Below are 13,272 nucleotides of genomic sequence, written 5' to 3' on the forward strand. Positions count from 1 at the left end.
AACAATCACTGGTTATACTGTAACTATATACCCTAATGATAGCTATAATATCTGAGGAACAATGACTGGTTATACTGTAACTATATACCATACTGATAGCTATAACATCTGAGGAACAGTGACTGGTTATACTGTAACTATATACCATACTGATAGCTATAACACCTGAGGAACAATGACTGGTTATACTGTAACTATATACCATACTGATAGCTATAATATATGAGGAACAGTGACTGGTTATACTGTAACTATATACCCTACTGATAGCTGTAATATCTGAGGAACAGTGACTGGTTATACTGTAACTATATACCCTACTGATAGCTATAATATCTGAGAAACAATGACTGGTTATACTGTAACTATATACCCTACTGATAGTTATAACATCTGAGGAACAATGACTGGTTATACTGTAACTATATACCCTACTGATAGCTATAATATCTGAGGAACAGTGACTGGTTATACTGTAACTATATACCATACTGATAGCTGTAATATCTGAGGAACAATGACTGGTTATACTGTAACTATATACCCTACTGATAGCTATAATATCTGAGGAACAGTGACTGGTTATACTGTAATCACCTTATATGTTCTGTCCTCACAGTGACGTACGTGCTGAGGAACGACAACCTATATCTCTATGCAGGTAATTTATCTTGTGCGTGTGTTGTAAGGAATGCTTGGGAGGAATGCGGTATAAAGTGGAGTCTGTCCAATATTAGTTCCCTGCTAGTAGATTATTACAGAGAATGGCTTCCATACGTTATAGAATGACTAGTAATAGTGCCTTTGCTTTAAAGGACCTGGTGGCTCATTGAGTGGAATGATGAGCTCAGGCGTCCCTGTAGATTATAACTGGAAGTCTGTCTATTGCTAAGGGATTATAAAAGTGGACAAGCACTTTAAATGTATAGTTAGAAACTGACAGACTGTCACAGTGTAGTATCCAAATGATTATACCATTGAATTCTTTTGTCCATTCAAGTGTCACTGTTTAAATTTTTTTGCAGAAATAATAATATAATAATAATAATAATAATACAGGTGATTTTAAGAAACTTTGTAATTAAGTTTATTAGCCGAAAAAAATGCATTTATATCATGAAAAAGCAGTTTGAAGCTCTCCCCCCTGTCTTCATGATTTTCTATGGAGAGGGGAGGGGTGGAGGGAGATGAAGCACCAAAACAGGACAACAAAGAGTTAATTTACAGCTACATCACAGGCTATCTCCTCTGACAGTTCACACTGACCACTCTGACCTCTGAATACCGCTTTCATGCAGCTCCCGCTGTGTAATCCTTTGTTCTCTGCTCTCTGCTGGCGACTAATCTCCCTCCTCCCCCCTCCCCTCTACAGGATAGGATAGGACTCGACTGATGTAAAAGAGTCAGATTTCCTGATAATGAGCAGTGAATGAGAGAGAAGAGGGAGGGGGGGATGGACCTGGGGAAAGTCTCTCTGAATGCAGATAATGGCACACTTGCCTAATAAACCCCATTACAAAGTTTTTTTAAATCGCCTGTAGTATTTGTTTCTGCAAAAAACTAAAAAGACAGTGACTCTTCACTCCATGTACACGAAGAGAGCAGGATCCTTAAAAGACTTTAGTAACCAAAGGTGATCCTCTAGATTGCATGGCGCAGGTATAAACGCTAGGAATGGGTAGTCAATGGTATATACCACATCCGCCCTAGGTGGCAGCAGGTAACTGGGCTACTGTCCCTGGAGGGAGTAGTAAAAGGTGCAAACAAAGCAGTTGCACAATATATTGCACTTTTTTGCCGATTCTGTGCATCACACACTACCTGGGTATTTGGGCCCAGGTAGTATATACCATTGACTACCCAATCCTAGTGTTTATACCTGCGCCAAGCATTGTAGAGGATCACCTTTGGTTCCTAAAGTCTTTTAAGGATCCTGCTCTCTTCGTGTACTTCACTCCATACGCTGTGTGGATGATCCTGTGCTGAGCTGCGGTATTGGATTTATGTGTGATATAGTGTTGCGCCTATAATTATCGCACAACATAATAAGGTGAATGCATTGAGGGACATTCTCTGCACGTCTTTTATTTATTCATTACAATATTGCACTAGGAAGCGCCCTTCCCCCTTTTCTCTTTTATTCCATGTAGACAGTCACTGATTTACTATCACTATCAGACTCTCCATGTGTGGTGACCCCCGGTGTGGAGGTATGGCCGGTCACTTGCCAGAGGATTAAGCATGACGCCAGTCCTGTGGTGGTTAGCCAAGGTATAGTTGTGCCCGGTGGTAATTTGTCCTGACGCCAGTGCAGGTTGGGCACAAAGGTATGCTGGCACACCTGCTTTTATTTTAGTGGGCTGGCTATACCTTGTTCCCCTGTGGACAGTGACCTGCCGGGCTGTGAGGGGGTCCCTTGGGTACTTATCATGGTGGTCCGGGGTGGAGTAGTGACCCTCCCGGACTATTGGCACTGCCACCCACAGAAAGGTGAGATGACCCAAGGAAGGTGTGTGTGCTGTGTTGGTACTTGACAAGGAATGAAAAGAAGGGAGACAGGGGGCGCTTCCTCGTGTAATAAAAGATGGCCAGGTGGATGGAAAAGAGATCTTACAGGGATCCACTCACCTGGGTAGGTTGTGCGAATTTTAGGCACAACTCTAAATGCAGCGTGAAAGAGGGTACTCCGCAGCTGTACTGGGGGACGTCACCACCAACGGTGGGAGAAGCAAATGCAGATGTGTAATCAGGCGACTACAGGACCAAGGGTCAAATCCACACCAGAATACGGTAAGCGCAGGAGTATACACATTTGCACACAGCGGTGCAGCCAGGAATCATCCAAGGGTTGCTTGATAAAGGCCCATGTTGGATAATATAGGGCCGAAACGCGTTGCAATAAAAGAACATATGCCTATTACGCCATCTACCCTTGGATGATTCCTGGCTGCACCGCTGTGTGCAAATGTGTATACTCCTGCGCTTACCGTATTCTGGTGTGGATTTGACCCTTGGTCCTGTAGTCGCCTGATTACACATCTGCATTTACTTGACAAGGAATCACAGATAGAGTTCAGAGGCTTCTAGCAACTTTGCTCTATCCGGATCAGTTTCTTACTCCTTTGCGGATACTGTCCTGCACTGTGTTCCTCTTTGTCCGTTGTTGTTTGTATTGTTGTTCACCTCTTGTAGTTCACATCGAATTGTGCTTAGATACTACACTAGAAAGCGCCCCGATCTCCCTTTTGACTCTTTGTCCATGGCGTGGGTTAGGATGATGCCTTACTTGTTCCCTCTACTGGAAGCTTAACACTGCATAGTGTGGAGTGAGGTTGCTTGAGGGGAAACTGTATGGAGTGTCCTACCTCTGAAGGCAAAAAGACCATACACTTCCTCTACCCATGTGACTTACTTCTTACAGCATGTGTAACCTGTGCTGTGAGTGGGTGAGAAGTGCGTATGTAAAAGTAAAGAGAGAGATAATTGGTGAGAAGAAGAAAGAACTCTCATTGGTGTACAGACCCATGTGGTACATAAACAAACAATAACCCTTTGGGTACTACAGCTGTGCAATATCTGGGTATACATACTTGCAATAACGACATCTTTTGGCAAAACTCTGGTACTACTACATTACCACTTACTCTTAAAGGACAAGTGCCATGAAAAACTTTTTCCCAGTAAGTGAAGCACATTACAAAGTTATATAACTGTGTAATATGCTTCAATCACCTATCTGCCTCCCTTCCCTGTCTTTTCCCCCCTCCACCAGGAAGTGTCCTGACTCACACAGACCTGATTACTGTTGTCACCGTCACCAGGCAGCTCCTTCTTGTGAGGATGAGTGATCAGCAGTAGGGCTGCTCTAGCTCCTGTTACACCAGCCTCCCCCTCCCCTCCTTGTCAGGTGACTCTGCTTGCTCAGCTTATCTTCTCTAGTGACATGACTCCTTCACTGAGTCCACGGTAGCAGGAGAGAGGGTAATGAGGGGAGGGGGGGAGCTGCCTATGTGCCAGGGTCAGTCAGAGGGAAGATAAACAAGTGAGATATGACAAGTGATGGCTTGCAGTTGTTCAGCCAATGGGAGCTGAGCAAGCCTGTCACCTGACAAGGCAGGGGAGGGGGGGAGGCTAGTGTAACAGGAGAAGGAGCTGAGAGAAGAGCTTGGTGACGGTGACGACAGTAATCAGGTCTGTGTGAGTCAGGACACTTCCTGGGGGGGGGGGGGGCGGCGGGGGGAAAAGACAGGGAAGGGAGGCAGAGAGGTGATTGAAGCACATTACAGAGTTATATAACTTTGTAATGTGCTTCAATTACTGGGAAAAAGTTTTTCATGGCACTTGTCCTTTAAAAGTACAGGCTTTTACGAAGGGTATAACCAAAAGCAACACCCGTGGTGGGACACCACACATGTAGACAGTCACTGAATAACTATCACTATCAGGCTCTCCATGTAGACAGTCACTGATTTATTATCACTATCAGGCTCTCCACGTAGACAGTCACTGATTTACTATCAGACTCTCTATCTAGACAGTCACTGATTTATTATCACTATCAGGCTCTCCATGTAGACAGTCACTGATTTACTATCAGACTCTCTATCTAGACAGTCACTGATTTATTATTACTATCAGGCTCTCCATGTAGACAGTCACTGATTTATTATCACTATCAGGCTCTCCACGTAGACAGTCACTGATTTACTATCAGACTCTCTATCTAGACAGTCACTGATTTATTATTACTATCAGGCTCTCCATGTAGACAGTCACTGATTTATTATCACTATCAGGCTCTCCATGTAGACAGTCACTGATTTACTATCAGACTCTTCATGTTCAGTCACTAATGAGAATATTTAGATTTTTGGCATGAAGGCCTCCACCTCACTTGTTGTGGGGTCATTGCTGTCTTTACTGTTTCAGTCCAGGTAAATTCTCCAGATTATCGTCTCAGTGTGTTTGATGAGCGAGAACAAACATGGCGGCTGGTTTGCTCATCCATGGCCAATGAAGAAGTGGCGACCTTAAGCTGTGAAGAGATGGGATTTATCAGGTACCTTAGGTAGACTTTTCTATCTAGTGGGATGCTGACGGCACCCACCTCAGGTTATTTTATGCACTGACTTCTTTTTTCATAGAGAGCAATAAAAGAAGGCCCAGAGGTCATATGACCCTAATACAGTGGTCCTGACCTTTACACCTTGTGAGCTACATTCAATGTCTGATAATGGTTAGGAACCATACAGTAGAAGCAAGAAAAAAAAATAATAAAAGTAAACTTACCTGTCACATCACTTCCCAGTAGTGTTTCATTCTCCTGGAGCTAAAGAGCTATGTCGCTCTCCTCTTCTGGCCTCCGCTCCTCGCTCCTCCGCGCCGGTGTGCTTCCAGGAAAGGAACATCACTGGCCAGAAGGCGCTCTAGCAGACGTGCCTGCACGTGGCCACTGAATGATGAGCAGCACTCGATCCCTGGAAGGACCGGATCGCAGGACAGAGGTGTGCGGCATCAGCTCTGGGCCCCAGGCACTAGCCCAGATTGCCCTCATTATAATCTGCCTATGGAAGCAATATATAATAAAGGAGACATAGCACATAAAGGAAGTGGTCCGTCTGGTGCAGGATTCTAATGTCTGGATCACTAGGTTTCCTCAATGTTATTACCTCTTTATTCTGGTCTAAAAGGTTCTTTATTTATACTAATCGTCTCCTCCATTATCTACTATATGTCCCCTCTGTCATATACTATACGCCTCCTCCATGATCTACTATAACGGAGGAGACATCTGGTATATAACGGAGGAGACATCTAGTATATAACCGAGGAGACATCTGGTATATAACGGAGGAGACATCTAGTATATAACAGAGGAGACATCTGGTATATAACGGAGGAGACATCTAGTATATAACGGAGGAGACATCTGGTATATAACGGAGGAGACATCTAATGTATAACGGAGGAGACATCTAGTATATAACGGAGGAGACATCTGGTATATAACTGAGACATCTAGTATATAACGGAGGAGACATCTAGTGTATAACGGAGACATCTGGTATATAACGGAGGAGACATCTAGTATATAACGGAGGAGACATCTGGTGTATAACGGAGGAGACATCTGGTGTATAACGGAGGAGACATCTGGTATATAACGGAGGAGACATCTAGTATATAATGGAGGAGACATCTGGTATATAACGGAGGAGACATCTAGTATATAACGGAGGAGACATCTGGTGTATAACGGAGAAGACATCTGGTATATAACAGAGGAGACATCTAGTATATAACAGAGGAGACATCTAGTATATAACAGAGGAGACATCTAGTATATAACAGAGGAGACATCTGGTATATAACGGAGGAGACATCTAGTATATAACTGAGACATCTGGTATATAACGGAGGAGACATCTGGTATATAACAGAGGAGACATCTAGTATATAACGGAGGAGACATCTAGTATATAACGGAGGAGACATCTGGTGTATAACGGAGGAGACATCTGGTGTATAACGGAGGAGACATCTAGTGTATAACGGAGACATCTATTATATAACGGAGGAGACATCTAGTATATAACGGAGGAGACATCTAGTATATAACAGAGGAGACATCTAGTATATAACAGAGGAGACATCTGGTATATAACGGAGGAGACATCTGGTATATAACGGAGGAGACATCTAGTATATAACGGAGGAGACATCTGGTATATAACGGAGGAGACATCTAATATATAACGGAGGAGACATCTGGTATATAACAGAGGAGACATCTAGTATATAACGGAGGAGACATCTGGTATATAACAGAGGAGACATCTAGTATATAACGGTAGAGACATCTAGTATATAACGGAGGAGACATCTAGTATATAACGGAGGAGACATCTGGTATATAACGGAGGAGACATCTAGTATATAATGGAGGAGACATCTGGTATATAATGGAGGAGACATCTAGTATATAATAGAGGAGACATCTAGTATATAACGGAGGAGACATCTAGTATATAACAGAGGAGACATCTAGTATATAACGGAGGAGACATCTGGTATATAACGGAGGAGACATCTGGTGTATAACGGAGGAGACATCTAGTATATAATGGAGGAGACATCTGGTATATAACGGAGGAAACATCTAGTATATAATGGTAGAGACATCTAGTATATAACGGAGGAGACATCTGGTATATAACGGAGGAGACATCTAGTATATAATGGAGGAGACATCTAGTATATAACGGAGGAGACATCTAGTATATAACAGAGGAGACATCTAGTATATAACGGAGGAGACATCTGGTATATAACGGAGGAGACATCTGGTGTATAACGGAGGAGACATCTAGTATATAACGGAGGAGACATCTAGTATATAACGGAGGAGACATCTGGTGTATAACGGAGGAGACATCTGGTATATAACGGAGGAGACATCTAGTATATAACGGAGGAGACATCTAGTATATAACGGAGGAGACATCTAGTATATAACGGAGGAGACATCTGGTATATAACGGAGGAGACATCTGGTATATAACGGAGGAGACATCTGGTATATAACGGAGGAGACATCTAGTATATAATGGAGGAGACATCTGGTATATAACGGAGGAGACATCTAGTATATAATGGAGGAGACATCTGGTGTATAACGGAGGAGACATCTGGTATATAACAGAGGAGACATCTGGTGTATAACGGAGACATCTGGTATATAACGGAGGAGACATCTGGTATATAACAGAGGAGACATCTAGTATATAACGGAGGAGACATCTAGTATATAACGGAGGAGACATCTGGTGTATAACGGAGGAGACATCTGGTGTATAACGGAGGAGACATCTAGTGTATAACGGAGACATCTAGTATATAACGGAGGAGACATCTAGTATATAACGGAGGAGATATCTAGTATATAACAGAGGAGACATCTAGTATATAACAGAGGAGACATCTGGTATATAACGGAGGAGACATCTGGTATATAACGGAGGAGACATCTGGTATATAACGGAGGAGACATCTAGTATATAACGGAGGAGACATCTGGTATATAACGGAGGAGACATCTAGTATATAACGGAGGAGACATCTGGTATATAACGGAGGAGACATCTAGTATATAACGGAGGAGACATCTGGTATATAACAGAGGAGACATCTAGTATATAACGGTAGAGACATCTAGTATATAACGGAGGAGACATCTAGTATATAACGGAGGAGACATCTGGTATATAACGGAGGAGACATCTAGTATATAATGGAGGAGACATCTGGTATATAATGGAGGAGACATCTAGTATATAATAGAGGAGACATCTAGTATATAACGGAGGAGACATCTAGTATATAACAGAGGAGACATCTAGTATATAACGGAGGAGACATCTGGTATATAACGGAGGAGACATCTGGTGTATAACGGAGGAGACATCTAGTATATAATGGAGGAGACATCTGGTATATAACGGAGGAAACATCTAGTATATAATGGTAGAGACATCTAGTATATAACGAGGAGACATCTGGTATATACGGAGGAGACATCTAGTATATAATGGAGGAGACATCTAGTATATAACGGAGGAGACATCTAGTATATAACAGAGGAGACATCTAGTATATAACGGAGGAGACATCTGGTATATAACGGAGGAGACATCTGGTTTATAACGGAGGAGACATCTAGTATATAATGGAGGAGACATCTAGTATATAACGGAGGAGACATCTGGTGTATAACGGAGGAGACATCTGGTATATAACGGAGGAGACATCTAGTATATAACGGAGGAGACATCTAGTATATAACGGAGGAGACATCTGGTGTATAACGGAGGAGACATCTGGTATATAACGGAGGAGACATCTAGTATATAACGGAGGAGACATCTGGTATATAATGGAGGAGACATCTGTATATACGGAGGAGACATCTAGTATATAATGAGGAGACATCTGGTATATAATGGAGGAGACATCTGGTATATAACGGAGGAGACATCTAGTATATAATGGAGGAGACATCTGGTGTATAACGGAGGAGACATCTGGTATATAACAGAGGAGACATCTGGTGTATACGGAGGAGACATCTGTATATAACAGAGGAGACATCTGGTATATAACGGAGGAGATATCTGGTATATAACGGAGGAGACATCTGGTATATAACGGAGGAGACATCTGGTGTATAACGGAGGAGACATCTAGTATATAATGGAGGAGACATCTGGTATATAACGGAGGAAACATCTAGTATATAATGGTAGAGACATCTAGTATATAACGGAGGAGACATCTGGTATATAACTGAGGAGACATCTAGTATATAATGGAGGAGACATCTGGTATATAACGGAGGAGACATCTGGTATATAACTGAGGAGACATCTAATGTATAACGGAGGAGACATCTAGTATATAACAGAGGAGACATCTGGTATATAACGGAGGAGACATCTGGTATATAACAGAGGAGACATCTGGTATATAACGGAGGAGACATCTGGTATATAACGGAGGAGACATCTAATGTATAACGGAGGAGACATCTGGTATATAATGGAGGAGACATCTAGTATATAACGGAGGAGACATCTGGTATAATAACGGAGGAGACATCTAGTATATAATGGAGGAGACATCTAGTATATAACGAGACATCTAGTATATAACAGAGGAGACATCTAGTATATAACGGAGGAGACATCTGATATATAACGGAGGAGACATCTAGTATATAACGAGGAGACATCTGGTATATAACGGAGGAGACATCTAGTATATAACGGAGGAGACATCTGGTATATAACGGAGGAGACATCTTGTATATAACAGAGGAGACATCTGGTATATAACGGAGGAGACATCTGGTATATAACGGAGGAGACATCTGGTATATAACGGAGGAGACATCTGGTATACAATGGAGGAGACATCTAGTATATAACGGAGGAGACATCTGGTATATAACGGAGGAGACATCTAGTATATAACGGAGGAGACATCTAGGATATAACGGAGGAGACATCTAGTATATAACGGAGGAGACATCTGGTGTATAACGGAGGAGACATCTAGTATATAATGGAGGAGACATCTAGTATATAACGGAGGAGACATCTAGTGTATAACGGAGGAGACATCTGGTATATAACAGAGGAGACATCTAGTATATAACGGAGGAGACATCTAGTATATAACGGAGGAGACATCTGGTATATAACGGAGGAGACATCTGGTATATAACGGAGGAGACATCTGGTGTATAACGGAGGAGACATCTGTATATAACAGAGAGACATCTAGTATATAACGGAGGAGACATCTGGTATATAACGGAGGAAACATCTAGTAGATAATGGTAGAGACATCTAGTATATAACGGAGGAGACATCTGGTATATAACGGAGGAGACATCTAGTATATAATGGAGGAGACATCTAGTATATAACGGAGGAGACATCTAGTATATAATGGAGGAGACATCTGGTATATAACGGAGGAGACATCTGGTATATAACAGAGGAGACATCTGGTATATAACGGAGGAGACATCTGGTATATAACAGAGGAGACATCTGGTATATAACGGAGGAGACATCTAATGTATAACGGAGGAGACATCTGGTATATAATGGAGGAGACATCTAGTATATAACGGAGGAGACATCTGGTATATAACGGAGGAGACATCTAGTATATAATGGAGGAGACATCTAGTATATAACGGAGGAGACATCTAGTATATAACGGAGACATCTAGTATATAACAGAGGAGACATCTAGTATATAACGGAGGAGACATCTGATATATAACGGAGGAGACATCTAGTATATAACGGAGGAGACATCTGGTATATAACGGAGGAGACATCTAGTATATAACGGTAGAGACATCTGGTATATAACGGAGGAGACATCTGGTATATAACGGAGGAGACATCTGGTATATAACGGAGGAGACATCTGGTATATAACAGGAGACATCTAGTATATAACGGAGGAGACATCTGGTATATAACGGAGGAGACATCTGGTATATAACGGTAGAGACATCTAGTATATCAACAGAGGAGACATCTAGCGTATATGTGGTGCTACTTGACTGGTCACTCACTAATTTGTTCCTGGTGACGCACTTCTGTGATGGTTGGTCGGTGGTATAGTACAGCTCAGTCGTGATGGTAATGTCGTGACGTCAGTGCTAGTTCAGCACATAGGTTTGGTGTTACACCTGCTTTTAGTTGTGGCTGACTGTATTGTTCCCCAATGGTCGGTGACCTGCCGGGCTGTGGTGGGTCCCTTGCGCTTTTGTCACATGATGACCCACCCGGACTATCCGAACTGCCACCCACAGAAAGGGAGAGTAAGGGGTGTGTAGCCGATATGTGTAGGTGCTGGTGCAATGATCACTGGAGTCCCAGTAAATGATTCATATCAGCTGTCTGTGGATGGATACCTGGCCGTGGTTTTTCCGTTGTCATTACATTGACTTATGTGCTTAGGCAAATACTCAGACCTGAACCCACTGCTATATCATCTCAAGTATTGATCACAGTAAAATGGGCCCCAATAAACATACCAAATTATGGCTCAGTAACTACTATTGCAATGAACACTCACCCATGTCTGTGTGTGGGCACATTCTACCCCAACATACTTTTTGCATACAAGATGCTTCCTCAGGGGCCGTGGTTAACCTTTTGGTCCTGACGTGGGAGGCCGGGGGACAGAAATTAGACATTCCCCGAAAATAAGACAGTGCCTTATATTAATTTTTGCTCCCAAAGAGGCACTATGTCTTATTTTCTATGTAATATACAATCCATATACTGTACCATCTATATGATATACAATGCATATATACCATCCATATAAGATACTATCCTTATGTTATACCATCCTTATGGGCCCTGTTCTATGGTAAAAAAAGATGTCCTTCAATCACCTCAATTTTCAGCCCTTATCCTATGTTGAGCCACGGCGGAAGGGGTCCTATAGCCACTGGTTGAGGGGCCACTGTCAAATATGTTGTCAGGTGTTTATCCACAATGAAGGGCTCCATTTTGGCCCCACACCTTGTATGTATTGTTTCATGTCTATACTAGCGTCCTCTGTGTCATTCTTCATAATGTCACCTTAGGTCCGTCAGCCACCAAGTGATTCACGTGGAGATTGCTGGAACTAATGGCACGTTGGGGTATTACTGTATCCAGAAGTCTCTGCTAAGCAGTGCCAAAAGACTTCAAGATGTGCTGACTGTCTGGTAAGTGTCAGATCCTAATGCTGAGAGTATTGTCTCTATACACTGGGTTGTCTGACAGCTCTGGCAACCGGGGTGGGGGGAGTAATAACCTGAAGCATATATGTGCTAGGGGGAGTAATAACCTGCAGTATCCTATGTCCTGGGGGAGTAATGACCTGAAGCATATATGTGCTAGGGGGAGTAATAACCTGCAGCATCATATGTCCTAGGGGGAGTAATACCTGCAGCATCATATGTCCTAGGGGGAGTAATAACCTGCAGCATCATATGTCCTAGTGGGAGTAATAACCTGAAGCATATATGTGCTAGGGGGAGTAATAACCTGCAGTGTCATATGGTCCTAGGGAAGTATAACCTGCAGTGTCATATGTCCTAGGAGAGTAATAACCTGCTGCATCATATGTCCTAGGGGGAGTAATAACCTGCAGCATCAGATGTCCTAGGGGAGTATAACCTGAAGCATATATGTGCTAGGGGGAGAAATATCCTGCAGCATCATATGTCCTAGGTGGAGGAATAACCTGCAGCATCATATGTCCTGGGGGGGGGGGGGGGTAATAACCTGAAGCATATATGTGCTAGGGGGAGTAATAACCTGCAGCATCATATGTCCTAGGGGGAGTATAACCTGCAAGCATCATATGTCCTAGGGGGAGTAATAACCTGAAGCATATATGTGGCTAGGGGAGTAATAACCTGCAGCATCATATGTCCTAGGGGGAGTAATAACCTGCAGTGTCATATGTCCTAGGGGAGTAATAACCTGCAGTGTCACATGTCCTAGGGGGAGTAATAACCTGCAGTGTCACATGTCCTAGGGGGAGTAATAACCTGCTGCATCATATGTCCCTAGGGGGAGTAATAACCTGCAGCATCAGATGTCCTAGGGGAGTAATAACCTGCAGCATCATATGTCCTAGGGGAGAAATATCCTGCAGCATCATATGTCCTAGGTGGAGGAATAACCTGCA

The 13,272-nt window shown here is 42.8% G+C and overlaps 1 protein-coding gene across 1 annotated transcript in view; it reads left to right on the top strand.

Moving 5' to 3' along the window:
* Window positions 1-12,301, top strand: part of LOC138768862 (serine protease hepsin-like) — a gene marked incomplete at its 3' end in the record, with an annotated part of 84,247 nt that extends 71,946 nt beyond the window's left edge. The window contains exons 6-8 of the mRNA XM_069946829.1: window positions 620-661; window positions 4,930-5,059; window positions 12,179-12,301. Of these exons, the coding sequence (XP_069802930.1) occupies window positions 620-661; window positions 4,930-5,059; window positions 12,179-12,301 (295 nt within the window). The remainder of the gene's footprint in view (window positions 1-619; window positions 662-4,929; window positions 5,060-12,178) is intronic.
* Window positions 12,302-13,272: the final 971 nt, after the last annotated feature.

This window comes from Dendropsophus ebraccatus, chromosome 12 (genome assembly GCF_027789765.1).
Source record: "Dendropsophus ebraccatus isolate aDenEbr1 chromosome 12, aDenEbr1.pat, whole genome shotgun sequence".
NCBI classification, from domain to species: Eukaryota; Metazoa; Chordata; class Amphibia; order Anura; family Hylidae; genus Dendropsophus; species Dendropsophus ebraccatus.